This window comes from Hydractinia symbiolongicarpus, chromosome 1 (genome assembly GCF_029227915.1).
Source record: "Hydractinia symbiolongicarpus strain clone_291-10 chromosome 1, HSymV2.1, whole genome shotgun sequence".
Classification (NCBI taxonomy): domain Eukaryota; kingdom Metazoa; phylum Cnidaria; class Hydrozoa; order Anthoathecata; family Hydractiniidae; genus Hydractinia; species Hydractinia symbiolongicarpus.
The window spans coordinates 11,497,384-11,521,102 of NC_079875.1; the positions used below are offsets into that span (position 1 = coordinate 11,497,384).

The 23,719-nt window shown below is 31.9% G+C and overlaps 2 protein-coding genes across 2 annotated transcripts; both read left to right on the forward strand.

Moving 5' to 3' along the window:
• Positions 1-4,539: 4,539 nt before the first annotated feature.
• LOC130650360 (uncharacterized) lies at positions 4,540-9,682 on the forward strand. Its single transcript, XM_057456052.1, has 5 exons — positions 4,540-4,594; positions 5,022-5,118; positions 5,625-5,643; positions 5,824-5,981; positions 6,363-9,682. Exons 1-5 carry the CDS (start codon positions 4,540-4,542, stop codon positions 7,417-7,419), a joined length of 1,386 nt encoding a protein of 461 aa, XP_057312035.1. The 3' UTR covers positions 7,420-9,682.
• Positions 9,683-15,138: 5,456 nt separating this feature from the next.
• LOC130638783 (ras-like protein rasD) lies at positions 15,139-17,603 on the forward strand. Its single transcript, XM_057447030.1, has 3 exons — positions 15,139-15,411; positions 16,487-16,617; positions 16,950-17,603. Exons 1-3 carry the CDS (start codon positions 15,303-15,305, stop codon positions 17,385-17,387), a joined length of 678 nt encoding a protein of 225 aa, XP_057303013.1. The 5' UTR covers positions 15,139-15,302; the 3' UTR covers positions 17,388-17,603.
• Positions 17,604-23,719: the final 6,116 nt, after the last annotated feature.

A 23,719-nucleotide genomic window follows, 5' to 3' on the forward strand; every position in this document is an offset into this window, starting at 1 on the left:
CAAATTTTAAGTGAAAAAAAAGGCAGTCTAAATTCTGGTACGCAAATATCTTCCCGATAATACTGATCTTTCAGTCTCCAAGTCTTTCTGTATTTCCATTTATTAATTCCCCCAGCAGTCAATTATAATCCTTGGAATTTATTTCAACGTTTTCTGTTGGAGTATACATCAAGATTTTTCTTGTAGTACATTTTATGTTATATTTTCAAAGTAAAAATTCATCATAAATTGACGATTATGTGAAAATATTTTGTGTATAACTTAATAAATGAATTTATTCAAACGTGCTGCTAATTGAAGGATGCAGTGGCCAAATATGTCAGCCACAAAGATATGTCCCTAAACCAGCCTACTTTTCCTTAACTTTGTGTACAATTTGAAGTCACACTTGCTGATCAAGTTTATCTGGAAAAAATAATGCAGGAAAATGATATTTTACCTAGTTTGGATGCGCAATGAAAGAAACGATTTGACACGCAGTCTGAATTGATATTCAGTGTTGTCAGAACACTGTTACATCAATCGCACTTAACCCTGTTTTTAGTCCAGGTGGGGGGTGCGGATTCTGCTTCCCCCCTGCCGTTTTTTTTTAATAACTAATAATAGTTTCAATGTTTATCTATTAGACACCTGCATGCCAAATTTTAGGTCCTATACCTTTGTCCGTGTGTTTAAACTTACGAAAAAAGCGCGGCTATAAACACAACTTGTCTAACTAAAATTGTAAGTAAACATTTTAAAGAAAATTCCAAAACTAAAAAAGAAAAAGTTATTTTGTCAAAATCAAAAAGAGGTGCTCCTATCGATAATTGTTGACAATTTGTCGATGAAACATTGAGACCTATCAGTACACCAAGACATAACCAACGGATTGTATACAATGGGCATAAAAAGAAACATGCACTGAAATATTTGTCAGTGGTGGCCCCAAATACCTCAATAGATAACCCTTTTGGAACCTCTTAAAAAAACGTCATGATCGAGGTGTGGTAGCTGACTCTAGGTTTCTCACAATGCGCTTTTATTTATTTTAAAAAAATGATTGTTTGCACTTCGTCTTGAATATTAGCTACTTAAGGAAAAACGTCCCAAAATATTTTTTAGTCAGTGTTTTTGTGGTATGAAGGCGATTGTTTATGTTTGGCATTGTTTATATAAAATGTGTGCATAATCAGTATATCTTTTCACCTAATGAAGATCTAAACAAAGTGAAAAAATTAGTAAAAAACAAAATCCCTATTTTTGTCAAAATGCGCGCGAGCTTACCAAAATCTCAAGAGATTTATGTGCTATCGCAGAAAAATGCATTCAAACTGAAACGGTCGTCTTGCAGGAAAACTGTAAAACCCCTGAACATTGAGTAGAATGATTCTAGACTAGCATAAATAATAAATTACAGCTTGGAAGAAAGAATACGGGAGGGGAAACAACTTCATTTCTGTATGCTTTAAATGTATTGAATTTTCTATTTTTCTTTATTTCAAAAAAATCAGTGCGCAAGGTGCTCGACCGTGTTTTATTCGCAAAAAAATTATCAAATTCTAAATTATACTTTAATAGGGGCTTGCTTTTTTCTATGGAAATGTTACTCTAAAACATCGCTGTTATCGCTGTGTTGGTAAAAAAGTAAAAAAAAGGAAGCATTGCATGAGAAAGGTTTTACAAAAAGTTCAAGAATATTCGTAAAGCTGGAATAATAAGCTTTTTCTACAAGCTAGAGTATGCTGGACTGAACATATAAAAAAGTAGCGATAGAAAAGGGCAGCCAAAGGACGACGAAATATGTGGAAGATTAATGTTTATTTCAACTGCTAAAATAAGTTCCGATTCCTGAAACTAGATTTAAAACTACATATAAACTTTCTTTTTTGTTTACAAAAGTATTTCTTCCTCCAAGATTACAACTATCCTCCTAGATCACAGTGATAGTGACACTAAATTAGCATGATACATCCTGAACTAATGGCGTTATTTTTTGCGGATGTTACCATAAGTTCACTCTGGTCTCCCATTTTATCTTTTATAAGGATGTAATTGTTGAACGGAGCTGCCCAGACAATTCACTTTTTTTTGGCCTGGCTCTTATATTATCGCATTATACTTGTAACTGAGGGACACTCAGAACATCAAAAAATACCATCCCATAATTTTTCTTTAAAGGCGCGTAATCACCCTAAAATTAACATATCCATTTTTATGACTTTACTAAAAATTTGAGGATATAAAACCTACTAGAAATGGAAATAATGGTACTTCAATATCTTGCATTTATTGGGGTCTTTTTCCAGCCGCCATATTTAACGGTCTTGTTGATCTCTTATTCTCGTCTAATACGCGGGCCGTCGCAAAATGTTCGTGTGAAACCGTAGGTAAACAAACGGCCTTATCTTTAAATGAGCACTGAGATGGAGTTCGATAAAATCGGTTGGCTCTGTTCACGCTGTTCTTTTAGGCTTGTTTTTCTTAGTAAAACATGGCATCAAAAAGTGGAAAGAAATTTTGGTTTTGTTTAAAAAAGAGGCTGAGCGTAAAAACATCCGTATCACTTTCTCCACTTAGATTTAATTTTCTTCTATTCTATTCGCCATTGTTTTTGGAGACCAGACAAAACAAAATAGAAAGAAGAAATCACAGCATTGCCTCGTGGCTATTAATTATGATAATTAATGCTTATCACGCTTTTTCTTTTTTTATTAGCTGACCGGGATTATTGCATATTATACGCAAAAAAAACCCAACGGGGCAGAATGCTCATTGTGATAGTTGAAGATAGTTGAAGCAGCACTATGGAGATAATTAAATTTAGAGCATGAAAGGAGAAATTCTGAATATTTAGGTATTCTAATTGTGTAGATTTGATACTGCCTCCATAAGGAAACGACTAACTGTTTGAACAAAGGAAAATAATCAAAAAGTAAGACAGCTAGCGAGGCGAAGCTGTCTTCAGAAACAACAACAAGAAGTGGTCAGTGTTGCAAAGAAGTCTGATTTCAGTAAGTTAAAACGTTTAAATAATAAAGAATAACACAGAAACTTCGATTGATTTATCTAATTTATCATGCTCGGAACTTTGTTGATACATTTGTAAAAGCATTACGATGAAACACAGCTACGGATACTCTCCCTCCTTCATTATTTTTTCTGTAATGCCATGAATCCAGCAACCATGTGATCGATTTTGCCGTGGGTTTATTATCGCATGATTCGTGCAATGAAATGCAATGGCGGTTCTATAGGCGTAGAGATGGGGTGAGTTTGTTATTTCCATGAAACATTTGAACATGTTCTGGTTGTCAGTTTTCAATAAAATTTTCTGGGTAATGTTTTCTCATGTATATCTTTCAATTTTTACAATAAAATAGGCACCTCAAAAAAAGTTGCCTACAGGGTGATTACGCGCCTTTAAGTTCGGTAATGAACGTGTATCGATATCTCAAAAAAATAAATAAATTATTAACAACATCATCGATACAATATAAATCTTAATAACTTATAACAGAATTATTCAGAATGAATGTAAAATGCTTCGGATTTGGCTGATTCGTTAAAAACCTTGACTTTAGGCAATTTTAGGCAATTTTAGGCAATGCAAAAAATCAAACAGGGGACATTATGTAAATTTGCAGATGCAAATTTTTAAGAATAAAAGCTTGTCACCCCTTTTAAGCAGTGCCGGCATGAAAAGCTCAAATTATCACTGACTTATCTCTCGCCACAAGCAGAGATTTGTTAAATATAGCACACCTTAAAAGTTGCTGACGCAGTTAATGTAAACGTGGTTGAAGTGCATCTAAGGAAAGTTAATTTCCTGGGAAGGTCTGAGATAAGAACCATGTAATTATCCTGAAGATAATGTATCTGATTGATAGAGTGGCCTTCAAGCGATGCAGACATATAGTATAAGATATGTTTCGTTCTAGGAACATTGATACTTGTCTGAAAGAGCTTCAGAATGGTCCATGGTTGGCAACTTGAGTGCGATTGATGCAACAGTGTTCTGACAACACTAAAACTCAATTCAGACTACTCTCAACCACCAGTTTTAAAACTTATTTTAAAATGAAAAGAAACAAAACAAAAGCAACGAGGCTGGAACTTACTAAACCAAAGATATCCTTAAATATATCTATTTACCTAGTCGGCTATGGAGACTATCTGTAAGAAGAAAGAAAGTCAAATTGTTAGCTATATATATTATTTCACTAGTTGGTAGCCATGGAAAACACCAGGTCCCACCTGTCGTATATATTTTAAGCATTTCTAATTCATGTATTTGTAACACGAGGTAGTGATTTGGTTGCCATCCTTAACGTCAAAAAAAGGAATAAAATGGACGACAAAAGTTTTTGCTTGCGTCAGCACATTTTCTGTGACGTCATTAAAAGTCAAATATATAATATAATTTATACGAATCTTTTCAATATTTTCTTTCTGAAATTTTCGTGTTAAATCTATTCTCTCAATTAGCATCAGCATTTTTTTAAATTTAAGTTCATAAATGTTTCTCTTTGACTTGTATTCAGATAGAGATATTGCAGTATGCTGGAGGAAGGATCATTTCGAGGAAGAACTCTGGATTTTGTGTACCGCCAAAGTTAACAGGCCTTTTTTTAAATTTAAAAACCGTTTCCGGGCTTAAAACTTATCACCGTGTTTCAGCAGTACCGAAGTAAAAGGCTTAAATTGTCGCTGATTTATCTCTAGCCACAAGCAGAAATTTGCTAAAATTAGCAAACCTGTAAAGTAGCTAAGGTAGTTGAGTTTAACGTGTTTGAGGTGCATCTAAGGAGAGTTCAATTCCTGGGAAGGTCTCAGAAAAGAACCAATATATCTGATTTATAGAGTTTCCGTCAAGCGCTACATACATTCTAGGAACATTGATACTTGTCTGTAAGAGCTTCAGAATAGTCCATGGTTGGTAACTTAAGTGCGATTGATGCAACAGTGTTTTGACAACACTAAAACTCAATTTAAATTACTCTCAACCACCAGATTTGAAGTTTTTAAGCTATTAGTTTTAGAATGGAAAAGGCAAAACAAAACAAAAAGGAAGAAACTGGAGCTTACTAAACTAAAGACATCAATACAAATATACGTAGCCAGTCATGGAGAGAAGCTGTAAATAAAAAAAGAAATATAAAATTTCTAATATATATCATTAGTCTTTATGGGTATTTCTGTCGTATATATTTCGAGCATTTTTAATTCGTGGATTTCTAGTACGAAATAATGATCTGGCTACCATCTTGAATACATACTTTAAATACGGAGAAGTTTATAACTTCCCCAACGTTCCTTTGTGAAGTCTGAAATCCTATACACCCTCCACCGTACCTTATATTTGGCTATTTAATGAGGAAATAGGCTACCTGTTATTAACACTACGATAACTTTAAAAAAAAGTAAGCACACCAGGATTCATCGAAAATTTAGACAATATTATAAACAAACATTTATGCGTATCCTTTCCTAATAAGGGTTGAAAATTATATATTGCATAATAAAAATTATGTAAGTAAATAAAGATCCATGTTTTTAAGGTATAAAAATAAAATAATCACAAAAAAAATTAATCTGTGCGTTGGAAGACAAAATACTTTTAAAACACTTTTTTTGTTCCTAAGAAAATATTCACAACATGAAGTATTTAAATGTTAAGGATTTAATTTTTTTAGATTTTTAAAGAGCTTTAAAATCTTTTTAAAAAACATAAGGGCGATAAGTTGTATCCAGGATACAAACACTTTTCATTAAAAAATAAAAAGAGCAATTAAAACAATTAACTCAACGTTGAATAAAAAAACAATGCAAATTTTTGTATAGTTAGCACAATATACAATCACATTTAAGTTATTGGAGAAAGATAAAAAGAAGCAAAAGACAAGTGGAAAACTATACGTTACAAGATATACAAAACAGAACATAAAACGCAAACAAAAAAACACAAACAACAACAAGAGGGACTATGTGAACAGATTTAGGTATATATGTCAACAGTATGTGAAAATGATGGTATATTAAACAAAAAAATAAAATTCATGAACAGTTATGCTTCCCTCTATTGTTTTGAGTAACTAGTCCTACATGTTGAAAACCCTTAACATCATGATAATATAATTCACAACTGTAAGATTTCGCTATATTACGAAGATTTAATTTTGCCCGCCTATTCCATTTTATCTGTTATCTTTATTATTCAACTTTTGGATTTTTAATTTTTACAGTAAATGAGTTTAATACTTTTATAAACAGGAAGTGCATACATATAACATAAGACATAAAATACAAAATGTGATATATGATATATATTTTCAGCAGGAAATTGAAATTCTTCATCATTTCAGTAAAACTCTTATTTTTAGAAACATGAAAATTCATGCAATCAATCTGTTGTACCTGTTTATGTTTAATTTAAATATCATTACCACAACTCAGAAATTGGATTGGACATGTTTTCTTAATAAAAACCACACCATTATTTTAAATATCAAGATACCTACTGCAAAAAACTCAAATTTATGCAACAATCACAAATCTCAGAACTGCATAGAGCTTGCTTACAGAAAACATAGGAAAAGAAGGTGGCACCAGGTGCAGCACTGCCATATACACAAAGTTAAATATGCACAATGCGAAATGAAAAGCTGGTCCACAAATCATGGAATGTACACTATGAGAATAAAAATTAACAACATTAACAAAACACAAACATATCACAAAAAATGGATACATATGTATTCTTTTTCAAACTGCATAACAAAAGCTGTAAAAACGTTCAAAATTATTAATATCAGTCACAACAAAGTACGTCTAAACTGGAAGAACTCAATACATACTAAATACAAAGACCAGTATATTATCATTAGGGAAGGAAGTGTTGTGCACATGCCATATAAAGTAGCATCCGAGAGGAGCTGCAGAAATGGTAACTGTACAAGAGAACTTATCCTTCAAGAATGTACAAGATACAGAGTGTGCATCGACACAATGATGGCAGATAAAAATATATCTAAATGCGAAAACATTACAACACCCTGTAAGAATCACCATGCAGTATTAAAAAATTCCCCCACTGTATCCAACAATCAAACTGCAATTATTTTAACCACAAGTGTATTTTTAATATGTGTTGGAGTTATGATTTTTTTATTGAAATATAAAAAACTAAAATTAGAACAACAGCAACAACAACGACAAAAGCAACAACAACAACAACCGGAACAACAACAACAACAACAACAGGAACAACAAACACAATACATCTACGGACTAATTGTACATGAAGATGAGCTACTCTCACCACGAAAACAACCAGAACCAGTTTACTGGGAAATAGAAGAATTGAATGGTTATGCTGATATTACTGAGTTGTCAGCTCTGCATCGGTACGAAAATACAAAAAACATGAAGTTTTTCTAAGTAATTGTTTTATTTATAATTGTGAAAAATAAAAATAAAAATACACAAACATCTTTTTTAATATTTAACTTCAACAGGTTTTTACAGCTTGCTAAATTAAAAAAACCTTTTTCAATAATAAATGTTTATCAGTACAGAATCATTTAATTACAAATTTTCACACATGTTTACTAACAAAATTTAAAAAACACCTTAGTATACTTGTTTAAGGTTTTTTTTAATTAATACTGTAATATTAATAGCTAAAGCATTTTGCTATACCTTAATTTACGATTTAAAAACCCCATCTTCCTTCTCTTTTAAACGATTATGTCTATTAACATATATTTAAGAGACTACCTTTGGTTGAATTACAAGCCTATGTCCCATTTTTCAAAATAATCACAATTGAATAAGCATCCACCATCAAAATATAATAAAAGTAAGCCTAAAACGACTTCTATAATTAAATGATCCCAGATAAATTTTATAAGAAAATTAATTAAAAAATAGTTTGATGGCCTACAACGAGGGACATAAATTAGTGAAAAGGGGGACGAAATTGCAACGTTTATAACCACAACAAAGCATTAAGAAAGGCGTTTATATATAAGTAGATATTACTTGTAAAGAAACGGCTTCCTTGATGCTTTAGTTCACCAATTTTTAGACCTCTCTGGGCTGTGGAGCAGATCATTCTGTGATACAGGAATTGTGGAAAGCACAAAGAGCACAGAATGGGACTAGCAGAATTAGGCCTTAGGATATTTTGTAAAATCCGATTAGAGTGTTAATTTTTGCTGACATCAGCACGACTCTTTTTTCAGAAATTAATGGAAACTGATGTGGATTATTCTGTAATCATGGCGTGTTAGAGAGTACAACTAGTAATTTTGCAGATACAGAATCGCATTTCCGCCGACAACCAATTATTAGCAAGTCTATAATTTATGCAAACTTTAAAAAATGTCCTAAATCTTTGTCCCCAATAATTTTAAAACGTTTTTGAAAAATGTGTAATTGTTTATCCCATTAATAGCTGAACCGGAAATCACTTTGTTGATGTCAGAAACAACAGTCAAATTGGAAAAAAAGTTTTTAGTGTTGTAGTAAGTGTTGGAAATTACTTTCTTAAGACAATGTTTTGATATCAAATATCACAAGTAGTTATAGTTTCAAAGGGAGGATTTAAATTTCATTTTCAGGATTAAACAGTAATATTAGGAAGTAATATGTAATCTTGCAGTTGCTGTAAGAAGAAAGAAAGTCAAATTGTTAGCTATATATATTTCACTAGTCGGTAGCCATGGAGAACTCCACGGCCATGTCTGTCGCATATAATCCGAGTAATTAAGATTTCTGTATTTCTAGCACGAGGTAGCAATCAAGCTACCATCTTGAACGTTCAAAAAAGGCAGCAAAAACTCTTTGCTTGCGTTGCTGACGCAAGCGAGAAATGTTTTTGCTGCCATTTTTCTGTTACGTCGTTAAAAATCAACCATAAGGTGCTTTTTTTAAATCAAGCTAGATTTTGTGAGGAAAAAGAGGAGAGATGTTAGCACCCCTTCCCCTTTCTTGCGGCTTTGTACAGGTCCAGCCCGAATAGGGTTAATTGTCAACAGTACACAAATTTCATAACATTGGCTTTTAATTTTTTAACTAATATAATTCTTACGTATCTTTTCAATATTCTTTTTCTGAAAGTTTCGTGTTAAATCCATTGTCTCAATTAGCATCAGTATTTTTGTTAATTTAATGTCATAAATGTTTCTCCCTGACTTGAATTCAGATATCGATATTGTAGTATGCTGCAGGAAGGATCATTTTGAGAAAAAACTCTGGATTTTGTGTACCGCCAAAATTGAAGAGCCTCTTTTTAAATTTAAAAGCCGTATTCGGGCTCAAAACTTGCCACCGTGTTTAAGTAGTACCGAAATAAAAAGCTTAAATCGTCGCCTAGTTACCTCTAGCCACAAGCAGAGATTTTCTAAAATTAGCAAACCTTAAAGTTAGCTGAGGCAGTTAAAGTTAACGTGGTTGAAGTGCATCTAAGGAGAGTTAATCTCCTGGGAAGGTCTGAGGCAAAATCCATGTAATTATTATCGTGAAGATTATCTATCTGGTTGATAGAGTGGTCTTCAAGCGCTACAGACGTACAGTAAAAGATATGTTTCGTTCTAGGAACATTGATACTTGTCTGTGAGAGCTTCAGAATGGTCCATGGTTGGCAACTTGAGTGCGATTGATGCAACAGTGTTCTGACAACACTGAAACTCAATTCAGACTACTCTCAACCACCAGTTTTGGAAATTTAATCATTTTATTTTATAACGGAGAGAGTAAAACAAAACAAAAGTAAAGAGAGTGGCACTTAGTAAACTAAAGATACCTAGTCAGCCATGGAGAACAACCGTAAGATAGAAAAAGTGATCGTGTCTGTCGCATATATTTCGAGAATTTTCAATTCGTGTATTTCTAGCACGAGGTAGCTAGTAACTTTTCCAACGCCCCTATGTTCACTGGGAGTTAATTTTGAGTTAATTGTTTTTCAGGAAATAAAAAAATCTTTCACAATGTCTACATAGATCTTTGCGTTGTGACAGTTTTAAAATATGGTGACACTTCTATAAACAGATGTATTTTTATATCGCAACGTCATTAAAAGTATTATGAGTTTGGAAAATATTAAGAATGTTGTTTACATTTTTAACTGGTGACATTAATTACGTTTACACTCACTTGTTTACAAAATATAGAATTTAAACTCCCACGCACAGGAGGTAATATTGTTGGTTTGGTGACTTGCGTACAGGATGAGAGGGCAAATAATCAAAAAAATTAAAATGATGGTCAATAATCTGTAAGAGCGACGAATGACGCTTTTTATTGAAATCAATATTGTCAAGGATCTCTCCTGCACAGTATCCATAAAAATACTTGTCTTGTTAAAATAAATAAATTAAATCAATTCTTCAACTGAAAGACCTTTAAGAAATAGACACTTTTAAAATACAAGAATTCCAAATTGTTGATCAGTGTTTTTATTTTTATTTTTTGACATGTTTGCTGGTGAAATGTTAGCCAAAACAAATGATTTTAACCCCTTTATGTGCCATTTTACCTAAAATGCATATCTGATGGTATCAAGAGTATGGGTGTGCGGGCTTTTGTACTTTAATGAAAATACACGACTTCCCGGAAATAAGAGGAATAAAGCAAATAAATTACAACACGCTTAAAAATGTGATTTTGGAACATGCGAGTTCTTCACATTCTTTCTTTCAGTGTAGGTCTAGTTTAACAAGAATTTAATAAAGATCTGAGAAGTTAAAGCTTTGTTGGGGATTTTAAAACATTAAATGACAAATTTTTGCGTAGCCACGATAGCAAGAATAAGTTTAAAAAAAAATAAAAAAATTGTTTGTTGTTTTATATTTCGGCTTTTTTTTCATCTTTTCTGTGAAAAATGTACATTTTTTTATTTAAAATCTAATAATTTATGAAATTTAGGCTTTCCAATGACATAAAAGATTTGGGCATTTCCACAAATTGTAGAAACAAGGCTAAAAAAAATACTGTTGCTAGTATGGTAACGGCCTACGAGATGGGATGTAAATTAAAGTCACCTCTAAAAATGGCTATCCCATTCAGGCTATAAAGACCTACCATCCCAATTTTTTAAAGTAGGTTTTGAATTAGCTAGACCGTTTAAAATTCTTCTTTTTGTTTCAACTTGAGTATTCTTTACTTCTCCACAAAAACATCTTGATGTATTCTCAGCAAATTCTTAGAAAGAGTGAAAGATCTGAAAATTCACACTAGTGTAAAAGTCAACCCTAGGGTGCTGTTGTTAATTCAACTGGCAGATAGACAGCTAGATTGTGTAAGGAAAAAATACTTCAATTAAAACCTGAGAAAAGACTTTTTTACATCATGAATAGAAAACGAGTTTATATGAGTTTATATAAAAAAAACTAAACTTTCACAATCCAAATTTTCAATAAAAAAGAAAATAAAGCAAAAATTTCCAATTGAGCACATTCTTAGGATATTTTTAACGTTTTGTCTAATTACATCTTGAATTTTATTATATAGTATATATTTCTATAAAAAAAGTGTGTAGTCAAAAAATAGTCGGTTAGCAGGTGGTCAGAAAAAAATCAGACAAGAAAATGTTGGTTTCTTTAAATATCCTTATTAAGAATTTCAAAATCAAAATTATATTTTAGCCATGTTATAAACTTAAATCGTTGACAAATTTTCTTTTTATTCCAGATTTTATGTCCCACAGCCTTTTTTAAGAATAATCATCCAAATTGTATTATTCCAATATTTTTCCAATGTGCTAAAAAATAATTCCTTCACCACTTCACGTCGGCCCCTCCCCCTTTCCTTCGGCTTTTTAGAGCCTTAAGAAAGGTCCAGCTCATATAAGGTTTAATGGTCAACAATATTCTCCCTTGACTTCTTGTGTTTTTTGCTATACTACACTAATACAAAAAGGCTTAATGGACAACTTTAGTTATAGTCAGCATAACATTATATAATGGGTGAATAAATATGAATTTTTCTCATAAAAGGAATAGCTGTTACTTACTTATGTCTGACTTTGCAATATGTACACGTATAATAAACTGTCTCGCTTTCATGCACTTAGAATACCTTTCCCTGTTATTCATTTCCGGCCTGGATATTATGCTTAGTCATAGCTGTCATCATTGTGAGACTGATGTCTTTGGTTTTTAGCCTAAAATTTGAAGAAATCTGTGTATATTTATTATGGATTCATTACACTGTTCAAATAGCTACTCAATTTTTCCAATCTAGGTCCCTTTTAGTCCCTAAATATGACATATTTTTACAAAGTTATGTTTTTTACTCTAATAAAAATTAGCTAACCAAAAAAAACAAAAAAACAAATTGTATTTGATCTTATATATTTGCGCAATCAAGTTCTATTTTTATTTGGCGTGGAGGAGATGTCAAAAATGACATTTGATTTGTGAAAAACAAAAATTAAAAAAACAAAAAACAATAACAACTTCCAGCAATGTTGATCAATTAAAATGTTTTTCAAATTATTTATTATTCTTTTTCTAAAAAACTTATATTTTCAAATTAAAAAGTTATTTAATTTGATAAGAGGATAGACATTCCTTTTTGCATCAAAACATGTGACAATACGATAAACCGGCTTGTTTTCATAAATCTGTTAACAATGTAAAGTTAAACGACGAAAAATGGCAAAATAAACCCAACATATAACGTCAAAACAAGACAAAAAAGCCCGGTAAAATAATAAACAACAACTCGTCTGTTATATTCCGAAGTACGTGACTAGCAATATGTCCACTATGTTTGAAGAAAACATTTGTTCAGGAAATTTAATAAAATGTCGAGAAGACAGATCATGTAGGCGTAGTGCGTTTAAAAGTTATATTAAAAAGGTTCAGGGAAATATTTTTTTCCGTTTTACTTGAAGCGACGATTTACGCGGCAACTATCCTGAACTTGCTCAAGTCGTAATAGCTACCCACATTCCGTCGGATCTGAATACCCAAAACGATGATTGAGAGGGTCAACTGTGACACTAAAAGGTGTGAAAAAACAGCGATGATTTCTTTTCTTTTAATTTTTCAACGAGAGCGTATGCATATCATTTTGTCGCTCTAGTATTTACAAACTACGAAGATTCGCAATCATGACCTTTGCGACAAATACGTTAACATCGTATATTCCGCGCAGTAAACTTTCATTAAAAGACTTAAAATCTGCGACAGTGTTTCATATAAAAATAGTTCGACCAATTTCAGCTATCAGATCAATCGGAAGAAAACTTTCAGATCTTTCAGCAAGTTTACACAAATCTGCTTTTACTCGCATCCTGAAAAATGATTAATACCTTACAGATCTGTTAATGAAGGAGGGAAGTCAAAGTTGAGCATGGCTCACGTACACGTTTTTATATAACCAATGAACAGTTGAGACCTAATGTTGTTAAGATTTTCTCATTTACAATCTAAATTTAGGTTACTTTCTGCTTATTTAGCTAGCTGCTTTAAACTCCTAATTCGCACGTGGCTTGTTTGTTAAATTAATGCATCAATCGAAATTTTGGTTTCAATCAACTTTGCTTTATAAAACCGAAATAATTATTTGAACAAGAAAAGTGTCGGCCATTAGAATTATTGTTATAGTTTTCTTTTCTTTTTCTTTTTTCTTCTTCTTTTTTCTTCTTTATTTAATATTTTATTTACCTTCACCTAGGCCGTTCTTACTACTTGCTTCGTTTTTAAAAGATTCCAGCTTGTTGCTTATGAAAAGAAGGGAAAAAATAGCAATGAAGCAAATTTCTGATATTTATTCTTCTCATTATTATTGTTATTATTATTTCTTAATGAAGATACCCACAATATTTAAGGTAAAAGTTAATCTTACGTCAGTAGATATCAACTAATTTCAGATATTCAGAATTCAAGCGGTAATGACGCTTCAGTGACGCCATTGTACTCCCTCGCTTACTCACAATTATTTTCATGTAATGTGGTAGTTTCTTTTACATGTGAAGCATTTACCACATTTGACCTTTTAATTAAAATCAATCATTCAATTTGTTGCATCCTATTGTTGACTCGTGTGGAAGTATCTTTGCATAGCAAGATTGACACTGCAAAGTAACAACAAGCCAGATAATGTTTATTAAATTTTTTATTAAGATCTCCCGAAACGTCGCCTACAACACTATCATGTTCAAGAAATGATAAACTTTTAACAGTAATAAGCCAGATAATGTTTGTTAAATTTTTTATTCCAATTCGTTTTAAAAAAAGATGCCTATAAAAAAGCCTATAAATATCTCCTTAGAAAATTTATTTATAAGGACCGTTTATACGTGTCCAGGAAAAAATTCCTTCGCAAACGGAAAAATTTGCAACTAGGAATAAATTAGCAAAAAAGTCTAACCGGAACCTCCTCTATCTAAAATGGTGCATTGTAGAAAATCCTCTCCTTTTAATAGATCTCTATCTCTTAAATCCGCCGAAAGATATTTAACACTTCTTACAATTTTAATACTACAAAAAAATTATAAAAAAACCTGGCAAATGACAAAGCGACAAAATAGAACATGACGTCAGCAGTATGCGGAAAGAAGGACAGTTGTTTTCAATATGGCGATAAGGGGCTAAGATTGACGTTCTATAATGCGTTAGCATTCAAAAACGTCAATTTTTAGGCGGGGTCCTTTCAATTTTCACAAGCTGTAAGAATTACTAACACACGCACTTTACCGATATAATCTAGCCTCGATAACCCAAGGTTTTGTCCTTACGACACAAAATATTGTATCAATGAGTAAAAAACAGCCGCCATGTATGTCTAAAAATAAACGAAAGAATAACAAGCGTTCACACAAAATTTGCAGCTAAAACATTGTAATTAATCTATTATTATTTTGATTGGACTGACGTCAGCGTTTTAATAGATAAACAATCACGAATGTGATGAGGTGCCCAATTAACCATATTCAACGAACGGAAAAAACAATTTTAAGAAACAATAGGAACATGGGCACTAAATAGAAGAACTCGTAACAAGGTTAATTATTCAAATTTTTGTTTTGTTTTTGTTTATCTAGTCTCCATCGCAGAGTCTGTAATCATACCAAAATGTGCTCTTAGTAGGTCAATCAAATTAAACGATGGAGTGCTTGAATACATTGATATAAAAAGGTAGTTGTTATTGAGGATTTGTCAGTGTAACCTATTACAAGTCTACAGCATATATATATGGCATAATAAATTATTCACATATATATACATTTATATATATATAAATTTAAGCATAGCTAACTGAACTATTAAATCAGCCGTGGTACTCACTGAACACGTTTCTATTAAAATCAAATGCACTTAAAAACAAGAAGACGAAGAGCCAGTTCGGAGATGGAAAAACCAATTGAAAGTCGCGTTTATAGGACAGTAGTGATAGGAGATGGATGTGTTGGAAAATCAGGTAGATTTTAAATTTCACTTCTGTTTTGATTTTAGTGCCTGTTGTGCAGGGCACTTGAAAATACAGTTACTTTTTTGACGTTTGTTAATGTTGAGTTCTTCAACTTGTTGATATCAGCTTTTGCTTATGCAGCAACTGATGGTGAATGGTGAATAAGAGCAAAAGCTGTTGATATCATCAGTAAAGTATACAGAAACTGCGAATCGAAAAAACAGTTTATTCATTTTCGATACAAACAAAAGTGGTTGTTTTTGAGAATAATTTCTTAACCACGTAAAAGTCAAACCCATAAAAAATTCAATGTGTTTCTGTTTTTTTCAAAATAGGTTTTCTTTCTAATTGATTATTAATAATTCATATGTTATTCTTTCTTTTTCTTTTCAATATTATACATATTTAAATACAAATGAGCGCCAAAAAAAGAAAAACAACCCATTTCCTTGTCTGACTCAACTTTCTCAGATATCCTCTACTCGGATTTGTTTTGTTGTTTTTTTTACATTCTGATTCAATTTGACGTGACGTCACAAACAAACAAAAAACCGTTATCCACAAATCACTTGACCGAACAAGGTCGTAAAAATACTTTATTTAAGTGCATGTATTTACAAAATCAACTGTAAAAACGTTCACACGATTCATCACCAATTAAACGTCGTGCTTTGTAAGGGCAAAAAAAAATTCCCAGCCCACTTGAAAAGACAATGTTTACTCTCGGAGTCTAAATAACAATTTTGATGTTTCTTCGTTTTACGCATATATAAGACATGAGAAAACTTGACAAGCAATTTGTGTTTAAACTTACTTCAAAATTTATTTTATTGTACACATAATTGAGTCATCAATCAAAAGGACGTTACTATGAATAGCGTGACAAAAAATGGAAGGTAAGAAAACACAAACAAAGCAGATTGATTCTAAAGCATCCAGCCGACAAAACTGTATAAAAGTTTAAGTAGGAAACATTTGGAAAGCTTCAGGAAGATCATAAAGCCCACGAATAGATATAACTTCTTCCCGTTATTTTCAATCTGCTTTTTTCTTTTATTTATATCGTATTATTTTCTTTGTTTAGCGCTGACAATACAGTATGTGAGTAATATCTTTCTGGATTTCCACGACCCAACGATAGAAGATGCTTACCAGAAACAAACAGTGATCGATAACAATGTTGCTGTTGTGGACATATTGGATACAGCTGCACAGGTAAACAAATAAATAAATAAATAAATAAACAAAAAACAAAAAAGAAACAAACAAAACATGCAATTCCTACTCTTTTTTGATTAATTATTTTGCTCACAAAGGTGGAAATAAACATACTGTTATTATGCACTATTGAAGAACCTTTGTTTCGTTGTTGTACAATCATATCTAAAACATCGATAATATTATTGAAAAGACAAATCTCTGTCAATTTCTTAAAATCAGATATTCTCTACTTGAATTTTTTTTTTTTTTTTTTACATTTAGACTCAAATTGATTTAAACTTAATTCTCAATAATACTAATATTTACATTTCTTTCTCCTTTATTAGGATGAACTACAGACCACATTAAAAGAACAATGTCTGACGCATGGTGAAGGATACATCGGTGTCTATTCCATAGACGATGAAAAGAGCTATCAAAACTTACGCAAACATTTATTAGAACTAAAAAGAATTAGAAATACTGATCGAGTTCCAATAGTTATCGTTGGTAACAAATTAGACTTATTTCAAGACCGTCAGGTATCTACAATGGAGGGTGTAGCGCTCGCCCGTGAATTTGACTGTCCATTTTATGAGACATCAGCAGCAAACAGAATAAATGTTGAAGATGTTTTTAACGGTGTTATCAGACAAATAAGAAGAGCTAGTGAAGAGATCGATCAATCTGAAGAATTAAATAAAAAACCGAAATTAAAAAGGTTTAAAACATTTATGAGTAAGAAGTTCTATGGAAGTTTAACGAGACTTCCTCAATCGTTATAACGATCAGATGAGAGTTCGTTCTATCACGACATGTGTTCATTCAACATGCTATTTCTTCTCTACACAGTACTTTCATCAATTTTTAAGATGGTATACTTTGAAGAATTTATAAGCCCTATTTATTTATTGCCTTTTTGTACCTATTTGTAAATATGTTGAATAAAAATAGTGTTATTAAGATTATATAGATTTAATTCAAAATAGATTTTTTATTTATTTCATGCATTTTTCTAACATGTTGAAACAGTCGACACAGATCTATATTTTGATGTGATCATATCCAATTCGGATACAATAATACTATTGATTACTCTCGCATCAGCAAGCGCTTTTGACGCCGGTAACCTTCTTTTCTTCCAGAGATACAGTTTTTTGTGCGGGTATTGCGAATGTATAGCATTGTATATACAGGCAAAATTTCATCGTCTCACTTGACATGTTTAGATATTTCTTTTATACAACACACCAAAATTAACGAAAGCAATGCTGCAACGAACCAACTTGATTCATGCATCATTTTGCAGAACAATAAAAGCATTGTTACTGGTTCCTCTGTTAATTATTCTTTTGTTTATTTAATTATGTCGTTGATTAGTCTGCAAAACAAATTGAGTCTGATTTTACTCTTCACTCACCAAAAAAACGAAAAAAGCTATAAACGCATTTTTTCCGTTTTAGTACGCGGAATCTTTTTTAAAAGGAATATGTGTAATTATGATACTATAGTTTTGGCACGTTTTATTCCAAAACCTTGATCATGCATCTTGATATACGTCATTCTGTCTTGTTGTTTTCGAAAGTCACTTAAACGCTTTCAATTAACTTTTTATCTCCATTAGCTACCGTTTAAGAGGACTACAATTATTTTATTGTTTTTCGTTTCTAACAATTGATAGTTGTAACTTTATGTTATTGTCTAATTCATTGCACTTAGTCGAAAATAACTTGATTTATTAACTTTATATAACCCTCGTATATGCGATACAAGTGTAGTAGATCAGACTAGGTACCTGGGTATATGGCTTTATTAAATTCATTACTTTCACTGTAATGTAGCAAAATTAAAAACAATATGTGTTGTAGACCAGACAAAAATATTGGTTTGGATTAGAAAACAATTGGCTAGTCATGTAATAGCGGGCAAGATAGTATAAATATTTCCGAATAAAGTAACGGTCTGTTTATTGCACTTAGGATATGCTTTTCATACACCGGGTTCTTATATTCTCTTTTTGATTTGAAACTGGTCACAAAACCAGTTTCAAATCGGTGGATTCCTCCATATGGATTAAAATCCAGTTGGAGCAAGATTTAAATACGTATATCACAATTACAAATCATATTTACAAACTGCCACATCATTGCTGTTAAACACTTCATGAAGCCAATCGTTTCCCCAAAAAATTTAAGACTCATTAATTGAGGAACTATAAAGTGGGAAGCTCTAAGCTTTTTACATTCACTTGCGATATCCTGTTATTGTTGTTATCCATATGCTTTCCCTGTTTTCTTTATTTCCATTTCCTAGCTACCTTTACACAAACTAGCTTAGTTTCTTCGTCAAGAAAAAATATTTATTACGAATTTAAGGGTATTTTTTTATTCACAAAATAATGCTTAATGCAGTTTATAACACGCGATTCTGCATCACGAGCGTTATAATTGTTACCATTAGCTTTACAGTTTTTTAACGGCTTTGGCTTGGTTATTTGATTCGATTTTTGTGCTGGCCAATTTTATTCAACTAAGATTGCTTTTTATTTTTTCTCGATCGACATCGGTCAATTCGACCATTTTGTTTTAAGTGTAAACGTTTCTCTAGATCCCTACATTTAAAACTTTGAAACATCATTTATACTTGTTAAAGTTATGACGTCCTTTGTTGAGGCACAATTTTAAACTGTTAAAGACTACAAAATAACAGAAGAGGAAGAACAACAACAACAAATAACGAAACAACAACAACAGTGACAACAAGATTGAAAACAAGAATAACAATTTTGCGGTTAAACTCAATAAAAAACAAATCAATAACAAGCTTATCAATCTAATATTTTTAGATTTGCTTATTCAGTTATAACTAAATTTAATCAAAACAGGATATGTGCAAATAAACAAAAGATTAGACGGACGGAAACAGCCTTAGTTAAGAGATTCTGTTCTAGAGTACCATGGTAGCGCTGTTAGCTGTTATAGCAAGCTATAGTCTACCACACAGGATTTTTATATGATTTGCACGTGTTTGAAATTACACTTGTGTGCTATTGTGACTGTTGTTGCGCTGTTATATATGTTGTTGTTATTGTTATTGTTGTTGTTATTGTCTTTTTGTTCTGTTCTGCTGACGCTGCTGTTTTTGTTTTGTTTGTTGTTTTTCTCATTATTGTTCATTCGGTTGCTATTTTGCCATTGTTTCTGTTTCTGTTGCTTTCGTTGTTGTTGATATGGTTGTTGTTGTTAAGATCGTTTTGTTTTGTTTTGTTTTGCTGACGCTGTTGTTGTTATTTCATGTTTGTTTGCTGTTTTCATCATCATGGTTTATTTGTTTGCTATTTTTTTATTGTTTCTTTTACTTTCAATGTTGTTGTTGTTGTCGTGGTCGTTGTTATCCTTGATGCTGTTGTTGTTTTCGTTAATCATGTTGTTGACGAAGTTGTTTTTGTTGTAGTGATTATGTGATAAAGTAATTATTAAATAAGACTTGATTGCAGAACGCCGCTGAGTCTGATTGCAATAATTAATTATTTAAAACCACTTCTGGACCAAACCAATCTTGATGATCTGTCTTCATAGTCTAAAATCCAACCCATAATACAATGACGGTTAAATAGAAACACAGATAAGTAAAAAATAGGTAATATTCTCGTGAACAAAGGTAATTACATAAGAAAAATTCTCAAATCATTGATTTTGATTTTGCCCTTGGTGTAGTACCAAGCTGTGTTTTAAGCATGCAATCGTATCAAAAGATGAGTCACATCATAAATTTTCATATTTTTTAGCTAGCCATGATCTAGCTATCATTAGATCAACCAATCATATGGGAGTGCCACCAGACATCTCTGAGATTGTAGGAAATAACAAAAGTAGAGTGTCATATTTAAGTTAATAAAAACCGAAATAACTAACGATTAACTAGAATCACAGCTAGAATGTGTCCCTTTGAAATTAACACGTAAACAAATTTGTCATCAATAACAACATCAACACAAAATCGAAGTTCACAAAGTAAAATGGTCAATAGCATTTTTAATAAGATAAAAATCTCTATAACCTAATTTTATCATATATCCTGTATAGTTGTTTTTATGTACATTGTAAAATGATTAGTACAGTTATAATGTAATTATAATCAATAAGAGACATAAATGTAATTAAGTAAGGGATTTTAATAAACTTTATAAAAATAATCAGATATGGATTTTAATAAGCTATAGAGAAAAAATGTAAACGAGATATTTATGTCAAGTAGCTAGTAAAATTCTGTATTATAATCATACAGTAATTCCTTTTTCACTTACCAGCGGGCGGTTTTAACATTATAAATGTTACATGAGCTGCTTTAGAACAGTGTGGGCTACATTTAATTGAAAATTCCCCTCCCTCCTCTCTCCCTTAGAGGGATGATTTTCCCTGACCGCTTTTTCCTTGACAAATAATTTTTACTATCAAAGGGCTGATATCTTCTGAAAGGTAAAGGTAGGGGCTATTTTCTTTTTGCGTTTCGTAATAAAAAAATTCCATTCATTGACAAAGAAAAACCATGAATGAATAAAACAGAACTAAAAAAAGAAAATTGTAGTCTTTGATGTTACAGGGAAAAAGTTTGCTGCGGAAAAATAACGAAATGATTTGCTAGCGAGGAAAATATCACTAAAGCATTTTTGCAGCATATTTTGTATATAGGGATTTATTTCTTTTTTCAAGACTAAAAAACCTTTTATTTGCATATACGCGCCATCGGAACCTGCTACCTGCATAACATATTGTCACATGTGGTTGTAGTGAGTTTGTTTGCCGTAAATAGTTCCCAGGAAGAATGATAAAAACCGCTGCAGCTGGCACTGTGTTAAGAACATACTCTTCCAATTTAAGAAAATTCGAATTTTAAAAACAAATGAATTCCAGTGAAAATTAGATATACTAGTTGTTAGCCATTTTATACCACATTGCGTCCGTCTCGCTATACCTCTTTACACCATTTTGCGTGACAGACAGACAGACAGACAGACAGACAGACAGGCAGACAGACAGACAGACGGGCAGACGGATAGGGGTATTATAACATAGATGTTTCCAAATGTTTAGGACTACTTTTATTGTAATTAGTCTAATCTCAATGACTGACTGTTCCAGCAAAATAGCGTTAGCTAAAACTAATAAACGTGTGTTGCCTCTGCCGTATAGAGTCTCTGCTGCGTAGAGACCCAACCCTTAAAAGCTATAAATTTTTTGGTCTTCCATGAAGTTATACCTTTTCTGGTGGCAATGCTTTTTTGCTTCGAAACATCTAAAACTGGTTTTAAAGAACGCTTTTGCAAAGATTTAACCCTGTCTTCAAAATAACGCTGTATTTTTGCTTACTTGGGCCGTGTTTTTTTTGCTGGTATTGTATCAGCTGTAGAAGTGACGATTTATTGATTGGTGATTTCCAAACCATGTTCTGGAAATGACAATTCCTTGTGAACATAATTGGAACATAGAACTTGAAGTTGATAAAGGCTGAAATGCCTTCAACTATTTGATGAATAGCGTAAACGTGTAAAATATACTTCATAAGAATACCAGGCTAAAATTTCAGGTTGAAAACAACAGGTCTATTGCTTAGAACAACAAAGAAGTAAAAGTTTGACCGCCTTGATTATAAATTTGGTACACTTATAAGAAAGCGTGCAGAATAAAAACATTAAACGTGCAAATTATGATTATGATTTTGATAGAAATTAGCTATTCGCGAAAATGAATTCTCGCGCAATTTATTGAAACTATTTATTCGCAAAATTAAATTCTCGCAAATGCCAAAAATATTCAAAATTTCGATTCGTGAAATCGAGAAATTGAACTCTCGCTAAAATATATTCCGTTAAGGCAATTTAAAACGTTTTTGTATTTTCAAGACTTTCTATACAAGTCATTTTTTTAAATTGTAGAAACCAAGGAAAGTTATAAAGGAAAAAAACCAAGGAAAGTTATAAAGGAAATGCCATTAAAAATTGACATTAAACGAAAGCACGAAAACTCTATTTATTTCGACACGTATGAGGTCAAAATATATATGACACACCGGATATTGTTAAAAACTAAATTCAAACGCAACTGCCAATGTTGGTTGACAGTAATTCGTTGTTTTTAAATTTTAATATCGTTTAATTGTTGAGTATATTACTTTTAATTTTTTATATTTATCTATATTTAGTTAACAAGACAAAAGACAACGAGATGTCTGACCATAAATCGTTCGGTATAATTGTCTCTGTCGCTAATAATTTAACACTTTCTATATTGGAGAATAAACAGAAACTAGCCGTTAGTTTGTTCAAAAACGCACAGGAATTTGCTTGTTGTATATATTTCCCGCATCAATATTTCCTCCATTGTTGTTCGTTTGTTAGGATGAGGTAATAAAATTGCCCTGCGGCGGGTCTGATATAAAGCTGCTACGCAACCCTTCTTAACATATAATCAGAACACAACTATTAGTATACAGTCAATTGTTTCTAATTTGATTTTTGAGGGGGATAAAGTTTTTATCGAATTAGAGAGAGAATCGGATTAGGGAGTGTCTCCCTAATTCGAATTTGCAGGCGACAAAGTAGAAAAAATCAAATTACAGAGGGAAATCTTTGTAGTCTCGCAAAAAAAGAATAAGGCAAAAGGGTCTTCTAAATTCTCTGGAAATAGTTATCAATACTAACTATTTTTTAATTAAGCATATTTCATAAATCAACAGCCCTATTTACATCTTTAAATACAACCATTACATCGTTTCCAAAGTTTGAAAACACACTGTAATCTTCTTATGTGCTAATGGTATTTAATACATCTGATTTGTCATTACTGGAGTCCACAGAATTCCCGGACACTTGGGCAATTGTGTTAGCATTGGACAAAGTCCTACTGACAGATGTCTAATAATCCACGTGTACCAGTTCTCCGGCTGTTATTTGATAATCCACACGGAAGTTACCCTTCATTTTCCCAAAACCTGCTTTCAATTCTCTCACGACGTTTCCTATATTTCAAAATATTCGAATAAATTAAAATTCGAAATTCAAATATGGCTTGAAGCTGTGGTCAGAGCCTTACTCAAATCAAATTAGACAAAAAATCTC

What these genes read in the sequence shown, in the direction of transcription:
- LOC130650360 (XM_057456052.1), top strand. Translation starts at nt 4,540, where the DNA reads ATGCTGGAGGAAGGATCATTTCGAGGAAGAACTCTGGATTTTGTGTAC. An exon ending in GGATTTTGTGTACCGCCAAA is followed by an intron (nt 4,595 to 5,021) that starts GTTAACAGGCCT and finishes TATTAGTTTTAG; the next exon opens with AATGGAAAAGGCAAAACAAA. An exon ending in GACTATGTGAACAGATTTAG is followed by an intron (nt 5,982 to 6,362) that starts GTATATATGTCA and finishes TCTTATTTTTAG; the next exon opens with AAACATGAAAATTCATGCAA.
- LOC130638783 (XM_057447030.1), top strand. Translation starts at nt 15,303, where the DNA reads ATGCACTTAAAAACAAGAAGACGAAGAGCCAGTTCGGAGATGGAAAAA. An exon ending in TGGATGTGTTGGAAAATCAG is followed by an intron (nt 15,412 to 16,486) that starts GTAGATTTTAAA and finishes TTCTTTGTTTAG; the next exon opens with CGCTGACAATACAGTATGTG. An exon ending in TATTGGATACAGCTGCACAG is followed by an intron (nt 16,618 to 16,949) that starts GTAAACAAATAA and finishes CTCCTTTATTAG; the next exon opens with GATGAACTACAGACCACATT.